The 17,994-nt window shown below is 35.6% G+C and overlaps 1 protein-coding gene and 1 long non-coding RNA gene across 2 annotated transcripts; both read right to left on the reverse strand.

The window, feature by feature from the left end:
* Positions 1–10,688: 10,688 nt before the first annotated feature.
* On the reverse strand, positions 10,689–13,518 carry Non3 (Ribosome production factor 2-like protein Non3). The gene is made up of 5 exons (XM_073076689.1): positions 13,362–13,518; positions 13,073–13,288; positions 12,328–12,601; positions 11,298–11,439; positions 10,689–10,993 (listed from the first exon to the last, which is right to left on the reverse strand). The coding sequence occupies exons 1-5, from the start codon at positions 13,382–13,384 to the stop codon at positions 10,704–10,706; spliced, it is 945 nt and encodes a 314-aa protein (XP_072932790.1). The 5' UTR covers positions 13,385–13,518; the 3' UTR covers positions 10,689–10,703.
* An 804-nt stretch (positions 13,519–14,322) lies between these two features.
* Positions 14,323–15,650, reverse strand: LOC140744961 (uncharacterized). Its single transcript, XR_012102605.1, has 2 exons — positions 15,239–15,650; positions 14,323–15,060 (listed from the first exon to the last, which is right to left on the reverse strand). It is a non-coding gene; the product is annotated as an uncharacterized LOC140744961 (long non-coding RNA).
* Positions 15,651–17,994: the final 2,344 nt, after the last annotated feature.

Here is a 17,994-nt window from a genome sequence, read left to right on the forward strand (position 1 = left end):
TACATGCTTACATGCTCGTCATAAGTATTACTTAAGAAACAGAAGTAGCGTAGAACCCTTACCCAATAGCAGTATATTGCACCATAAACAATTCATTAGTTTAGCATTATTGATCTCATCTTCCTCCATAAGTACTTTTAAACTCACAACAGATATTATAAATAAAAATATTATCTCAACATGTGCTGAGTACAATTATTCTAAAACAAACTAAAAATATAACTGTGGAATATTAAGTAGTAAAGAAGATTTATCATTTAAGGAAATAAGCGTTCTGAGAAATATAAAAACGTATTTTTCCATGTTATATGTTACGGTTTATATAATTGGTATATCCATGACTAAAAAATACCACAGGAAACAATTGATCAATATTGATGCCACAGGATAAACAATCTTAGCAGCTAAATATGATCTGTAAAGGAAAAAATATTTAACAGAAAAATGCTTAAAAGTACCTCGTCCTCAACCTTTTATCGAAGGTGGTAGAACCCTTTGTGGTTCGACTCCGGCGGCACCACCGCCACACCTATTTCTACCTAATAACAGCAGTGTTAGGAGCTGATGTGTTCCGGTTTGAAGGGTGTGGTAACGGAGACAGACTTTTCCGAGGCGTTAGCGGCGCATCTGTGGCCGATCTCAGATAGGAATATCTTATCTTATCTGGGGTTGATTACATATGTCCATGGACGGCAGTAGCCACTGACCATCAGGTGGACTGCATGCTCGTCTGCTACTCTTACATTATAAAAAAAACCCTATTGTTAGCCTCAAGTTTAACGCTGGCCAAGTGCGAATGGGTAGAAATCACACACCTTTGAAAATCTTTTTTAAGAAACCTGAAGATGTCTTGAAGATACCTGAGTTTCTTCAAGACGTCTTCACGGTTTAAGCAAGTGATAATTAATTTCTCAATGCACATTTCTCATGCGTGGGTGGGATTCGAACCTTAGATACCTGGATTGAGAGGCCGATTTTCCGCCTCTCAGGTGCATAAAAATATTCGTATCGAACTCTCGTGTTTTAGTTTTAAATTAAAATGAGATATTTTATGGACGTAAATTAAATGAACTATTTCTTAAATCTAGTGTTTAACTGAACTAGTCATTAACTCTTATATGCTCAAGAATTTGAAAGATTAAACAATATCGCATATTACTTGCCAGCTCGTTGCAAGAAAAAATTGTACTTCCTGCTTAGAAGGCCTAATGTACATATGCAGTAGGTACCTACTCTTAGTTCTTATCATTACTTAAGTAAGTACAATTACTTAAGTAATGATAAGGTTTTGAGGTTTTGAGGTTTTGATGCCTCTGGAAAAGGTAGGACATGCGTCTGTGAGGGTTGACTACTTCATATTTTAGAAAATCAGAAGGTTATCTGAAGATATGTTGTACAACACTGGGTGACTGGTGGGACGAACATTGAAGACTGTAAGACCGTACCATTAAGAGTTGAGATTGCACGCTTATTATCCTCTCCCTTTGTGCCTGCCTATTCTTTGATACTAATATAACTAAAATATATTAATTTCAAATTTGAATAAGACAGTAGGTATCTTTTACTTTCTAAGGTCATAAAGAAAAGTAATGGCCTTTATTAATTGTATGCATGACTTACAAAATTAAATCTAATAGGGCAGTGCCAAGTGGTTACCTTCGCCTTCTTTTGTTGTGCCAGTCTCCATTAAACGATAAAATTTATTATTACTTTTATAATTGTACAAATCTATTTTTTATTAATACATTTTTACTTTTAAATATTCGTAAGTCTTCAATTAAATTTATTTAGAAGTAAAGTTAAGAAGCAGATATAATGTGGTCCTAATTTGTATTCGTCAAACTATTAAGCTTTGTTATGTGGTCACTTGTTTGTAGGTAAATATTTGTATCACCAAAAGACGTTAACTAATACGTCGTCCTTTTTGTGGAACGTTTCTCTTTGAAGAGCCCAGTACCCTTACCATGAGTTTTTACGTTTCGACAAATATGACTGTTTTGGTATTTGTTTACGTATTGGCCCATACAATTTACAAGTTCTGATATAATCCGCTAGGGGCGCTGATTGGAAATTGTATGGGCAATACTTAGACAAATACCAAAACAGTCATATTTGTCAAAACGTAAAACTCATGGTAAGGGTACAGGTCATAACACTTTGAAAATATCTTCGGAGGAAGGTCAGAAGGAACGTGCAAATTATGTAGGTTGCAGGCTTTAGCGTGTCAATGATTTTTGGGTCGTTGACAATTCGGTCCGCGTGTTTTTGTATAGAGAAAAATGGATTAAGCTGATAAGCTATTGACGTGCTACGGTTTTTTACAAGACTTTTTCAAACGATAATGTTATGTTTCAAATGTTAATGTATGTATCTCTCATTTTTTAGCATGTCTTACAGCCTAAACGACTGGACGGGTTTTAAAATAATATGTTAATTATTCTAACGACTCTAACGACACCTCATAATGTGGGAATGCCTTAACATATATGGTATATGGTAAGGTAATCGGGCAGTTTTTTTTATAAAAATCTCTTGTCAACTATAGGCATGTAATTTATATAAATTAGCCGTATATGTACTGCTCAATTCATTCTCGTCCACTTACAGACGAAACACAAACTATCTTAAACAAGCGATAGATGAACCATATTGTAGCGCTTTGATAGCATTAAGCTGGACTCATAAAATAATTAATTCGATTTTTTTAATCTTCCTTAGTTCGATAATCCGATTCAGTGGACTAAAGTTATAAAAGTTTGTTATTATAATTATTAGATTTTCTTATTTATTTTTGATGTACCTGCTTGGTTGGTTGGTTTTAGAATGGCTGCACCTTTCAAATTTGAATATTGGTATAGTTTAATTTGTATCTAGGACTAATTTGCAAACATGCTTGTGTACAAAATAATCTTACTGTAAATGACAAACATTACTGTAAATGTATATTAATACCTATACATAGGTATATAGGTATATTGTAGGTAGGTACCTAAGTTGATACAGGAAAATCAGTTTTCAGATATCGGCGTATAGTTATTATTATTTACCTGTTAGAAATATCATAAATATTTACAGCCCACCTAATGTAAACTGACCTTAAATAGCATAAGAGTCGTAGACCTCTTACATTTAATGCGGGTAGCCGTGGTGGAACAAGATTCCTTGCTGCCCCTGAGAACTGCGTTTGCATCGACTTCGCGTTTTGCTGTATGGTCCGTGGATTTACCATACACCTGCAACCATACATTATTGTTAAAACGTACAAATAATGTCCAAAAATATGAATAAAATTAATAGGTATCTATTTGTAAAGTACTTGCTCCTATATTGTAAATATCAAAAAAATACAAACAGATATGTAAATTCACCATGTATCTGTCTGATCAGAGGTCAAACGCCGACCATAACGAACCGGTAAGGTAACTTACTCTATTACGCGGGCCCTCTTTTGATCCAATATTATTTTTGTAAACAAACGGTATGGTAAGGTCTGAAGGTCTAGAACCCTTTGTGGTTGGACTCCGCAGACACCACCGCCATACCTATGTATTACGGCTAATAACAGCTGTGTTGATCGCTTGTGTATTATTGCTTGAAGTATATGGTAGGTATTGGGAAGGATAGGGTGATTCACTGACAACCTCCCAATTTATTCCTTACGGATAGCAGCGCAACTGTGGCTCAACTCAGGTAAGACTCCTATTCGATCGAATCGATCGAATCGAACTCTCGTGTTTTAGTTTTAAATTAAAATGAGATATTTTATGGACGTAAATTAAATGAACTATTTCTTAAATCTAGTGTTTAACTGAACTAGTCATTAACTCTTATATGCTCAAGAATTTGAAAGATTAAACAATATCGCATATTACTTGCCAGCTCGTTGCAAGAAAAAATTGTACTTCCTGCTTAGAAGGCCTAATGTACATATGCAGTAGGTACCTACTCTTAGTTCTTATCATTACTTAAGTAAGTACAATTACTTAAGTAATGATAAGGTTTTGAGGTTTTGAGGTTTTGATGCCTCTGGAAAAGGTAGGACATGCGTCTGTGAGGGTTGACTACTTCATATTTTAGAAAATCAGAAGGTTATCTGAAGATATGTTGTACAACACTGGGTGACTGGTGGGACGAACATTGAAGACTGTAAGACCGTACCATTAAGAGTTGAGATTGCACGCTTATTATCCTCTCCCTTTGTGCCTGCCTATTCTTTGATACTAATATAACTAAAATATATTAATTTCAAATTTGAATAAGACAGTAGGTATCTTTTACTTTCTAAGGTCATAAAGAAAAGTAATGGCCTTTATTAATTGTATGCATGACTTACAAAATTAAATCTAATAGGGCAGTGCCAAGTGGTTACCTTCGCCTTCTTTTGTTGTGCCAGTCTCCATTAAACGATAAAATTTATTATTACTTTTATAATTGTACAAATCTATTTTTTATTAATACATTTTTACTTTTAAATATTCGTAAGTCTTCAATTAAATTTATTTAGAAGTAAAGTTAAGAAGCAGATATAATGTGGTCCTAATTTGTATTCGTCAAACTATTAAGCTTTGTTATGTGGTCACTTGTTTGTAGGTAAATATTTGTATCACCAAAAGACGTTAACTAATACGTCGTCCTTTTTGTGGAACGTTTCTCTTTGAAGAGCCCAGTACCCTTACCATGAGTTTTTACGTTTCGACAAATATGACTGTTTTGGTATTTGTTTACGTATTGGCCCATACAATTTACAAGTTCTGATATAATCCGCTAGGGGCGCTGATTGGAAATTGTATGGGCAATACTTAGACAAATACCAAAACAGTCATATTTGTCAAAACGTAAAACTCATGGTAAGGGTACAGGTCATAACACTTTGAAAATATCTTCGGAGGAAGGTCAGAAGGAACGTGCAAATTATGTAGGTTGCAGGCTTTAGCGTGTCAATGATTTTTGGGTCGTTGACAATTCGGTCCGCGTGTTTTTGTATAGAGAAAAATGGATTAAGCTGATAAGCTATTGACGTGCTACGGTTTTTTACAAGACTTTTTCAAACGATAATGTTATGTTTCAAATGTTAATGTATGTATCTCTCATTTTTTAGCATGTCTTACAGCCTAAACGACTGGACGGGTTTTAAAATAATATGTTAATTATTCTAACGACTCTAACGACACCTCATAATGTGGGAATGCCTTAACATATATGGTATATGGTAAGGTAATCGGGCAGTTTTTTTTATAAAAATCTCTTGTCAACTATAGGCATGTAATTTATATAAATTAGCCGTATATGTACTGCTCAATTCATTCTCGTCCACTTACAGACGAAACACAAACTATCTTAAACAAGCGATAGATGAACCATATTGTAGCGCTTTGATAGCATTAAGCTGGACTCATAAAATAATTAATTCGATTTTTTTAATCTTCCTTAGTTCGATAATCCGATTCAGTGGACTAAAGTTATAAAAGTTTGTTATTATAATTATTAGATTTTCTTATTTATTTTTGATGTACCTGCTTGGTTGGTTGGTTTTAGAATGGCTGCACCTTTCAAATTTGAATATTGGTATAGTTTAATTTGTATCTAGGACTAATTTGCAAACATGCTTGTGTACAAAATAATCTTACTGTAAATGACAAACATTACTGTAAATGTATATTAATACCTATACATAGGTATATAGGTATATTGTAGGTAGGTACCTAAGTTGATACAGGAAAATCAGTTTTCAGATATCGGCGTATAGTTATTATTATTTACCTGTTAGAAATATCATAAATATTTACAGCCCACCTAATGTAAACTGACCTTAAATAGCATAAGAGTCGTAGACCTCTTACATTTAATGCGGGTAGCCGTGGTGGAACAAGATTCCTTGCTGCCCCTGAGAACTGCGTTTGCATCGACTTCGCGTTTTGCTGTATGGTCCGTGGATTTACCACACACCTGCAACCATACATTATTGTTAAAACGTACAAATAATGTCCAAAAATATGAATAAAATTAATAGGTATCTATTTGTAAAGTACTTGCTCCTATATTGTAAATATCAAAAAAATACAAACAGATATGTAAATTCACCATGTATCTGTCTGATCAGAGGTCAAACGCCGACCATAACGAACCGGTAAGGTAACTTACTCTATTACGCGGGCCCTCTTTTGATCCAATATTATTTTTGTAAACAAACGGTATGGTAAGGTCTGAAGGTCTAGAACCCTTTGTGGTTGGACTCCGCAGACACCACCGCCATACCTATGTATTACGGCTAATAACAGCTGTGTTGATCGCTTGTGTATTATTGCTTGAAGTATATGGTAGGTATTGGGAAGGATAGGGTGATTCACTGACAACCTCCCAATTTATTCCTTACGGATAGCAGCGCAACTGTGGCTCAACTCAGGTAAGACTCCTATTCTATCTGAGTTTGATTACAGATATCGTTGGGCAGTAGTGGTCACTTACCATAACTGGCTTGCATGCTCGTTTACTACTTCTATATTATAAAAATAAATCGGTTTTCTTGCAAATGTAATAATGCTAATACGTGAAGTATATCACCTCCGAGCGATGTTAATTGGATCGCTCGGTAATCAATATCTGTGAGAAAGACAACACTACAATAAATAATCTTAGTCCATGTACTAGATGTTGTTTGTTACCTGCGGATCATATTACGTAGTTAGGCACACAGTTTTATAGTAAACTGTGTCATTTACAACTGTGGTTTGATAATATACTTAGTTATATTACGCCATTAACATGCCCGCAACTCCGTTTGAGGTTGGATCTTTACCTACTTACTTAAATTCACATCTTTTAATTAAGTCATTCAAATTGTATATAAGTACCTTCTAGTCCTTAACAACATGTATGGGTTAAGCTAAACGAGACTCCAGGACTTTCAGGTGGTAGAACCAGCATGATTCTACCAGAGAAGTACCGTGGTTTTATTTACGAGGGGGAAACCTTCAAAAGGTACCCGACGCCATGGGTACGACGCCGGGTTATGTGGGATTTTTACCGCATGAAAACCCGCCAATGGCCGTCCTCAGTGCTTGATGGAAAACTCCGGGATCTACGGCGGAACACAATCGGAGTCCTCCAAGCACGATACCCCTATCGGGCTCTGCCCTGGAGGAGCATTTTACGCTCCTCCTGCACATCTGGTGTTTACGACGATATGCGACCATGCATTTCGCCGTCCTTCCCAGTGTCGATTGCTGGATGGTTCAAGCTCCCACTCTTGCCGCCCGCAACCCCGGAAGCGCCCTTTTAGTCTCCTCTTACGACAGGCAGAGGATACCGTAGCCCTATTCTTGTCCCGGGACTGCAGGGAAAAACTAGGAAAGTACCTACCCCCGCCACATCCATTCCTAGCGTAAAGTTATTCTTGCCTTTCATTGAGAGGATATAAACTAGGCGACCATCTTATACCACAGATATATATTATAAAATAACTTCAAACTTGCCTTAACAAAACCTACGTTCATAGGTACATGATAGGCGTACGTACTATTCCGAGGCGTTCCAGCTTTGTCCTCAAGGGTAGCGGTGCATGTGTGCCCGACCTTGAAGGCTGAAGATAGGAATATCTAATCCTATCTGGGGTTGACTACATACGTCCATGGGCGGCAGTAGCCATTTATCTGGTGGACTGCAAGCTAGTCTGCTACTCCTACATTAAAAAACATAGGAAAATCCTCGAACAGTGTAAGTAAAGCTGCACGCCTGAGAGTTCTCACGACTACCTACCTACGAACTTCACACTGTCTTCAATACACATAAAATAATAGACATGTTTGTAGATAATAATATATATTACCTCGAATTGTCGCCATGAGGTACCATTATACTTAATAATATTCGTCTAATGGTCTTATTTACCTTCTGATGTCATTCAAACTCAACAGGTAGTTAATGGCTTACACATGATATTGAGATAATAATTTACTTAATTATGCATAAATATTGTTATAAATTACAGTTAAGTACAGAAGGGCCGCGAGCCGAATCCTACTTAAGTAAGTATATACGAGTAGGTATAAGTACGTGCGTAGGTAACGTTTATTGATTTGTAGATTAGCAAAATATATACGTAGTGGTACCTTTTTTTTGACGAAGGGGAAAGCTTCAAAATGTACGTACCCGAGGCTATAGAGGCCCGAGGAGTGACGTCGAGTAGTGTGAGACTTTTACCGCACTAAAATCCACCCGGTGGCCGTCTTTGGCGTTTGGTGTAGAACTCCGGGATCTCCAACGGAACACAAGACCTCCTAACGCGATGCCCTTGAGGGGAGCAAATTACGCTCCTCTCACATCCCCTGGTGGTTACAGATATAAGTCACACACAAACCGCTGTCCTTCCCGGTGGGGCTTCCTGGACGTTTTGAGCACCCATTCTTGCCGCTTGCAACTTCGAAAGTCCCTTTTAGTCGCCTCTTACGACAGACGTGGGATACCGTAGCCCTATTCTGGTCAACAGGGAATTACGCAGTGGTAGGTACCTAACGGTAAATGGTAATAGATAACTTCTATTCCTATAAACTGACAAGGAGGATCGTTTTCGTCACAAAATTGCAATTTATGTTTGTTAAGTTTAAAATGCAGTAAATATATACTAAACATAAATACTTTTAAAACTGTTTAATTTGCCCAAATTACCTATTCAGTTTTAATCCTTAAAATCACATATTTGGCACACTTATAATTATACTTTGCACTAATTAGGTAATATAAAATTTATTGCAGTGGTTTACTTATATATTAAGATAAAGGTACTAATTAACTAATTAATTACCAACGTTAAGGCACGTTAAGGTTCACCTGTCGTTTCAAGGCCACGTTCGTGATCGATATTATCGATTGATAAAATAAAAATCTAGTTAACATCCGTATCCGTATCCTCGAATATAGACAAATATTTTTTTAACTTCCATAGTCAGTCTATAGTGTACCTATGTAGGCATTTAAAGCATTTCTTTGAGATTTACCTCTTACATTTTAATGTTAAAGAAAAAAATATTGTTTCTTCCTCAAACGTATCTTTCCTATATTGATAGGATGGCAATAGGCATGTAGGCAAATAATATTGTGGTCAAATGTAGGGGACGCCCGGAGCCTTACGAAGAAACGCTTAGCATCGTAATTTGCATAAATATTTAAATATTGTACGAGAAAGGTATCACTAATAAGTAGGTACTTGGGAATGGAATGGTTCTTCTGTGCGAAAACCTGGGTTTTGCCCGGTTCTACCGTCATTTCACAGAATTCGTTCTTAAAAGGACACCGGTTTTATCAGTTCTATTTGTTTGGTTATTTCCCCTATAACCCCAAATCTGCCGCGAATATTTTGATGTGCCCCAAGGATCCGTGCTATGCTCCATGTTAACTTTAGCAGTACCTATTCGTTCTAAATGACGTCCTTAGGTCATAAAACACTGAAGCGGAAGTATGTTCGAAAAATAGATTATTGAAAGTGTATCTAAGGTCAAATTTCATATCGGGGTAATAAGTGTTCCTGATTTTGTATCTGCATAATCAATCTATTATTTATTACTCCAATTGTGGTCACGGTTTTCTTCTAAAAATGAGGTGAAGCGATATGGACTTACGCTATAGCCAATAGTTACCCATGCTTGTCAAGATTGATAGAATACAAACTGGACAAAATTTTGTAGAACTTTTAACATTTCATCACTATATTCTCCTTCGGCGTTGCAGAAACTGAATTAATAATAGGGCACAAATTATTTCGAAAATGAAAATCTACAAATTTTATTGCCAAATACTAGCAATTGACAGCTCCGCAATGCCGTTGTCGATAAATTAACTAAAGTATGGCCTGGAATTTCCAACCATAATCTTAATTGATAAACCAGTTAGTAAAACGGACATTCGCAAAATGTGTAGGTACGGCGCTAAATGTTTGAGACGTCATGTCGCTAACAGTAACCAATTACTACTAGTGTTAACTGTTATGATTTTGCATCTTTTCATATTATCATCATCATCATCATCAACCCATTATTGTAGGTATGCAGGTTTCCTCACGATGTTTTTCTTCACCATTTTAGGAAGTGATAATTAATTTCTAATACATACGTAATTTTTAAAAATCAGAGGTGCCTTGGATTTGATCCTCGAACCCCTCGATCGAGAGGCCGACTTTCTTAACCACTAGGCTATCACTGCCTGTCCTTCATTATTATACCAAGTGATTATTCCAAACTGTACTATTATTAGTTTAGTTTGTTTTTCCTAAGTTTAAATTTGAGTTAAAAATTATGAAAACATAAATCAATCTTAAAAGTCAATTACATATTTCCAAATCAGTAAACTTTTGGATACCAAATTATAGGTTCAGAACCGTCGTTAACGACCTGCTTAATTATCTATATAGGACGACTTACACTGTAACCTTGTATATTAAGAAAAAAGAAAAAGCAGGCTGTAAAGTATCATGGGGATGCAAAAGATAATAACCGTCCCACAATCTTGGGGCGTTCGCCATATTGGAATTAGATTTATGCCACAAATCTAATCACGCATTGTCAACCATACCAAACATTTAGATTTTATTTCTATTGGAGTTTACGGATTTTAAATTCAGTTGCGAGATTTTATTCCAACCTACAAAAATTAATTAAACAAAATAAATAAAAGTTTGTAAGAACAAATACACATAATAGTCATAAACAAGTTTATTCCTTTGAAACACTAGAACGCTTTGCATCTTGTTTTGCTTTCTTCTTTTTCATTAAAAATTGTTTCTTCTCTTCAATTGATTTCTTCAATCCCTTCATCTTACGTGTCTGTAATCTGCTAACATCCTGTTTACCAACATGAATACGACCCATTTTACTACCAAAGGCATCTCTAGATATGTTCTTCTTTGCAACTGGTTTAACTTCTCTTGGTACTCTGCAAGCCTCCTTGTACAGATCATCTGAAGCCAACTTTGTCCTGCGCAACTTGAAATCGATTGAAGGACCTGAAATTATTTTATTTCAATTCATATTTAACTGTTATGCTCCAATTAAACTAAATTAACACTATTCTTTCGATTATTTTTCAAAGGGTAAGAAAATTGTCGACAAATATGCTATTGATTTTTCTTCTTAATTTTTCTAATAAGTCTACCTGTCTTCTGATAAAATTGTAACTACAAATGTTAACTTTAAATGACGTTGCATTCTGAATGTTAAATAATTATTGCAAGTTACAAAAATAAAACATAAAATTAAAAAGTATATTGCTACTGCTTAATTATATTATTATAAACCTCATAAACATACCAATTTCTTCTAATTCAGCCCTCGGAGTTCTTTGCCCACTCTTTTTTAGCAATATTCTATAGGACCTCATGAAAATCATTCCTTCGTCATTTGCTGTAAAACTAATCACATGTTCCAAGCCCTGTAGTCTTATGGATTCAACCTTTTGGATTAAAGAAAAAAGTTAACATGTTATTAAAGTATTAACTTTTAGCAAAGAAAGAAAGTATGGTTCCAATAAAGGGGTAATATTCCTAAACATATTACAAGCAGCTCTGTGTGGCTACTGCTGCCCATGGACATCTGTAATCAACCCCAGATTGAGATCGGCCACAGATGTGCCGCTACCCCTGAGGACAAAACTAGAACACCTCGGAAAAGTATGTCTCCCTTATCAAATCCTTCAAAACGGAACACCACAGCGCCTTACACTACTGTTGATATTAGGCAGAAATAGGTGTAGCGGTTGTGTCGCCGGAGTCTAACCAGAAAGGGTTCTACCAATCCCTTCAATCCCTTCTGGGTACAATTATAGGTGTCCATGAGCACAATTACCACCTCCCTTCAGGTGTACTATGTCAAGATTTCTACTTCTACAAATTAAAAACATATGCTTTCACTTTTAAAACTTTTGTAAGCAATATTGTCCTAATGCCAAACATTGAGGATAGGCTTTGTGTGTTACTGATTAGAATTATATGACATGGTATCATATTTTTTTTTTATAATATACGAGGAGCAGACGAGCATGCAGTCCACCTGATGGTAAGTGGCTACTGCCGCCCATGGATATCTGTAATCAACCCCAGATAGGATTATTAATTCCTACCACAGATGAGCTACCCCTGAGGAATAATCTGGAAGGCCTCGAAAAAGTATGTCTCCCTTACCACACCTTTCAAAATAGAACACAGCATCGCCTAACACTGTTGTTATTAGGCAGAAATATCTAACCACATAGGATTCTAGAACCTTCAATTATACTACATATCGAAATTATTATACAAAGCCCTTTGAAAACAACAATCATACCAAAGAATTAAAACTATACCTTTTCTCTGTGAAAGAAGTCAATCATCAAAGATTTTAATCTTTTTAACTCAGAATTGAGATCCCAAGCAGGTCCATTAAAAAGTAAGCACGGCTTGATACCGGCCAATACTTTCATATTGTGGAATTCTGACATTGCCTTATAATTGTCCGCACCAAGTTCTATCATGTCTAGAACATTGTAGTTGAATGTTCTTCCCAGTATTATATTATGAGGGCGCTTCTTTGAATGTGAGCCCACACCAAACAATGCCGCTTCTTTTTTGTAGCATAATCTGAAAGAAATTATGAAATATTGTAAGACTTAATGTTAAGAATGGAAAAATCCTAGAAAAAAGAAATAGTCTTGTGTTACAAATTTTAGTCTAAATGCTAGGGGTCAAAATTTAAATCAAAACTTATCATGATTTCTTTAATTGTGTACTTTTAATTTTAATTTAATTACCAAATGACCTCTGTATTTTCTCTCATCAACAACCTGATAATTCTCCATCACCCATGGGACGATTAACGATTACAAATTCCATATTAAACAGATTTTATTTGAAAGCAGATCATAGATGTTGGTCCCCCTGAGGACTGAGATCATCACCTGATATGTAAAGTCAACCGGCCCACCATAATACTAGATACCAGATACAGTCATGTATGACATTGCAAATATTCGGGAACCCTTTCCTCTTACCAAGTAAAGTAAACCTAATCAAACTCCATTGTTTTCAAATTAAAAAAAAAATAATGCTTACTTTTCAATCAATGCGGCATCCTCAAACGGAACAAAATCATTCTTCCTGCTAAGATAAGCTGCATCAGGTTTCTTCAAATCATAAATGTCTTTCAGCAATTTCCTAGTTCGTTCTGAAGGATTACGACCTTGTAAGAAAATGCACTGCTTAGGCCCTTCAATTGGTTTAGGCTCCTTTGCTTGGAGAACCTTTTTACCTTTACGTGTAGTAGGCTTCCTGGAAATAAAAAACTTTGAGTAACATTACAAAAAACACATATATGAGAAATACCATATTATTTTCATTGTACTTTATTCTTTGCATTACAGCCATGTTTCCAAATTATTTATTACAATAAAACACATTCAATTCTTTTGAAAACTGACAAAAGCACGTGGAAATTATAACATCAAATGATCAAACTTCAAAGGCATCAACAAAAATTGACATTGACAATTGACTTGACAAGTACAACTTTTTTTATTTTTAATGGTGTTTTACGGCTTTGTCTTTTTGCCTTTCAGCCCAACTTTATTGTACTTTCATCATTACAAGGACAACTTGACACAACACCATTGACGGTTTCATTTTTTACTTAGACATAAATACATTCTTTTTCACCTATTATTATCTTTACAACTATGTATATGTATATACAGTATATGTATTATAAACTAGGTATATACAGTTATTTTCTTTACAACTATGTATTGTATTATACCTACTTTGTATTTAATTGGCTACTTGACACTTTTTGGGAAAGTGTTTTAATGAATTAGTATACGTATTATATATGCCTTTCATTGATCTCCTTTTAGAAAAAAGGGCTATTCATTAATAAAAATCGAACTTTCTTTACGGTGAACGGAACGTCGCGTTAAATCAGGCGGTCAAGTGTCATTTTGTGGCGGAACGTCATTACACTGTAAACAAACAACGCTTAGAAGAAAATTGAGAGTTATTTAGCTATTATAACTAAAATTTAAATAAATGACAAGTTATAAGACGTGTGCAGTGACGATGTGTACAAGTACGATCGCTAAATATCCTAACAAATTTGCTTATACAAGTTCCTAAACCCAAATCTCATAAACGTTAAAGAACTTGCAGATTCTTATATGTTTAAATCCTCTGTTTGCAAGCAATGACATTTTATACTATCTGTGTAAGAGAAGTATTATTGAAAAAAAGGAATAAATTTAGTAACTCTCGAGTGATTCGTCAATTCCAAATCATTGGAACGGGACGTAATCAAAACAAAACAGCAAGTGGAAGTATTCATATATTTAATATATTATATAGATGTCTATGATAAGAATAGAATTATAAGACGTCTATGAGAATTCTATTTTAAGGGCCCATTCTGTAATTAATAGGACACAATTAAAATATTTCATGACTGTGTTATTATTGGTGGTGCATGTGCACTGATTAAGTTACAGGACTGTATAATTAAAAATACATGATTTGCTTATATTAGTATTTTATTAACTGATTTCTTTGTTTATTTGGTTTATATGGTTCTATTAGTGAGTACACACAGTAGAACTTTTGAATATATTTATCATATGTTACAGTTACAATAATTACTACAGATCACCTAAGCTAAATTTTTGTGCTGCTTGCGTGTCTGATTTTCTTCATTAGGTACTAAAATTAGTTTCCGTAACAAATGGATATATATTTTTATCACTGTCATTTTCAGAATTAAATTGCAATGCAATAATAGGAACTGTATGGTCACTTTTCTTCCTTCATCTTGTTGGGTAGGTTACGCAAGTAAAGAAGTACTATTTCCCGTGTACTTTACTTTATTTATTTCAGACTGGTGCCCACTTTCGAAACTTTTGGCTCCTCACTTCTTCTAGGCAGGACAGTCATCACATTTTCATTTTCATTGATGTAATTTGTGTTCAGGACAACTTTTACTTTTCATAAAACACAAACTTGCCTTCCTCTTAAACTGCACATACTCTATAACGTCGTCACTATACGATTGTCGGGAAGATCTGTAAATATAAATATAACCAATTAATAACCTTAAAACAGTTCACATAAGAATATAAGTATATTTTAAAAAATCTTAATAATCACTTGAAGACAACCTTTCTTCTGTCTGAAGTCAGTTAAGAAATGTTTTAATTGTCCGATATGATTAAATGTAAATATAAAGAATGTTTTACTTACGTTGTTTATTTGATATTTCCATAGGTTATCTCACGGAAGTTTATGTATCCATTTTGATTTATTGCACTGCATATATGGATCTTCTTTAAGCAGGTTCACGCTATCAGCTTTAATATAGTATGGCTTCATTTTGGTTCACAACATAAATTCAACCAACTCTAACAGCAAACGATTTAATTATTATTTGTCTTGTTTGGTTTCGCTGTAGTGACGTCACATGACATTTGAGGCAGCACTGTCGCCGTTTTGGGATTTAAAATCCACAGATAAAAAATCGAAAATTTCTTTTTAAAAATTAAAATACTTAGAACGTATTAAAAAATAAACGAAATACTGCATAATTTATGTTTACTTATAAGCTATCATATCCAACATATTTCATATTTTATTGTTATAACTGTCAAGTACCCAATTATAAAAATTTTCAAGCTGCTATATAATATCGATATCGGTCCTGCACAAAATTATTAGGTTTAATATTAATTCTGCGCCTTTAAGGATATTAGTAGCCAATACATACACTTACAAAATACAGTAGACATTCTATGGTAGGTGCTTATTGTATTATAACGTGATTAATTTAATACGTTTTCTCTGTTATTACATAACTGATACATAGTGTGTTAAAATTTATGTACTATGGGTGTAATGGTTTTTACGGCCCAGACCTGGGCATAGGTCTTTACAAATGGGGGAGATTTGGTGCGTACACCACTACCCTACTCCAATACGGGGTAATATGTAGTATACCCTCCGTATATTGTCCATATATTATATTGAATTGTAAAGATTATATCTATTGCACAATTAAACAGTTTAGGAGCACGTTACATAAAAGATCCCAAGTTGTTTTGGTAAACAAAATTTTCCGTGCAGGTCACACGTTGTTGATTACCTAATCATGTCTTTTATAGTTTCATTATACACCTTATATAGTGTATAAACTTAAGCAGTGTTGTTTCACAACATAGCCATAGAAGGCAATTTTCCATAACTGGCGGTAACGTTTTAGCCCATACTGACCTGTTACTAATACTTAACGAATATTACAGATCTATTATATTTTTTCCCAAAACAAATGTTTTCTTAATGACTGATATGCAATTAACAAAATATGATTTATGGTAAATTTACAGCTGTTACACACATAAAAATAAATAGGTACTTACCTAGTTATTTTTTGTTACGTAACATTTTGAAAGACAGTTAATTAGCATCATTTTCAACTTCTGCGGCAACTTCTTACTATTACCACAACAAAATAAAACATTTGAATATAACTAGGTTCAGATTTATGCAAGTAGGCGCAAGTGACACAACGATATTGATTCATTTGCGTAAAATTGGAAAGTAACAAGTGTCGTAAAGCTGGTAGTGATTCCTGATGAAAGTTAGAACCAATACGCTAGGTAGGTAAATTTTAGATAATGGAAGCTAGAGGTATCTAGTTAGTTAATTACACCAATCATATGCCGTATGAGTGTCGTTAAGTACTTAACGTCATGTTATTTTGTCTTATTTTTGTTTTAATGATATCCTCCTCCTTGCGTCGATGTCCTCAATGCTGAGGGTCGTGACCCCCTCCACGGATCACCTTATCCCGGACTATATTGCGCCAACGGTTCCGGTTCTCAGCAACGTGGATGGCATCATGCATCTTGCTATTGAGAGTGGTGCGGATTTGATCCGACCAGCGCATCGGACTACGTCCGCGCGGTCTCTTTCCCTGGACTTTGCCGGTGATGACTATCTTCTCGAGATTGTCACTACTCTTCCGGGCAATATGGCCGAAATACTCAAGGACTCGCTGTAGGCAGATGGTCGAAAGTCTAGTTGATATTTTGAGTTCCTTGAGTATTGACACATTAGTTTTCTTAGCTGTCCAGGGAATACGTAACATCCTCCTCCAGCACCACATCTCGAACGCGTCCACACGTTTTCGGTCATTTGCTCTGAGCGTCCATGTTTCGGCTCCATAAAGGAATATGGAGAATATTAGCGTTCGGACAAGCTTCTGCTTGGTATTGTTCCTGATGTTCCTATCTTTCCATATTCCTTTTAGTTGGCCCATGGCGCCCTTGGCCATTCCAATTCTACGACGGATTTCTAAATCACACGAGCCGGTGTTAGAGATGCTGGAGCCCAGGTAATTAAAATGGTCTACTCTTTCGAGGTTCAACGCTCCAGTGAGCTCCAGTTTATTTGTTCGGTCAACCACCATCAGTTTAGTCTTCTCTTTGTTTATCTTTAAGCCCAGTTCACCACTTATGTGTTCCATCCGATCCAGCAAAAGTATCATTTCGGCTTCTGAGGCGGCTAGGAGGGTAGTATCATCTGCGTATCGTAGGTTAGTGATCTTCACTCCACCTACGGTAACACCTCCTTCCCAGCCATCCATTGTGTGCCTTATAATGTACTCCCCATATGCATTGAACAGAATTGGGGACAGGATGCATCCTTGTCTCACGCCTTTTCCGAATTTAAAGGGTTTTGACAAAGTTGCATCGATTTTTGCAACCCCGTGGCTTTTGCGATACAGGGCTTCAAGAAGGGCGACTAGGTGCAATGGTATCCCTAGTTCTCGCAGAACCTCCCAAAGTTTTCCCCAGTTGACGCAGTCGAAGGCTTTTGTATAGTCGACGAAGCACATGATAAAAGGGGCATCAAACTCGTAAGCCTTCTCAACCAGTTGCCTGACATTCAGAATATGTTCCCGAGTACCTCTGCCCTTCACAAAACCTGCCTGTTCCTCCGGT

This window comes from Epargyreus clarus, unplaced genomic scaffold, assembly GCF_041222505.1.
Source record: "Epargyreus clarus isolate Ecla_fem2 unplaced genomic scaffold, WU_Ecla_fem_2.2 ptg000009l, whole genome shotgun sequence".
Taxonomy (NCBI): Eukaryota; Metazoa; Arthropoda; class Insecta; order Lepidoptera; family Hesperiidae; genus Epargyreus; species Epargyreus clarus.

Excerpts from the sequence above, each read along its gene's own strand:
- Non3 (XM_073076689.1), bottom strand. The coding sequence starts at position 13,384 with ATGGCTGTAATGCAAAGAATAAA. Across the intron at positions 12,602-13,072 it reads GATGCCGCATTGATTGAAAA|ATTATGCTACAAAAAAGAAG; the intron begins GTAAGCATTATT and ends AATTTCTTTCAG. Across the intron at positions 11,440-12,327 it reads ACTTCTTTCACAGAGAAAAG|GTTGAATCCATAAGACTACA; the intron begins GTATAGTTTTAA and ends TTAATCCAAAAG.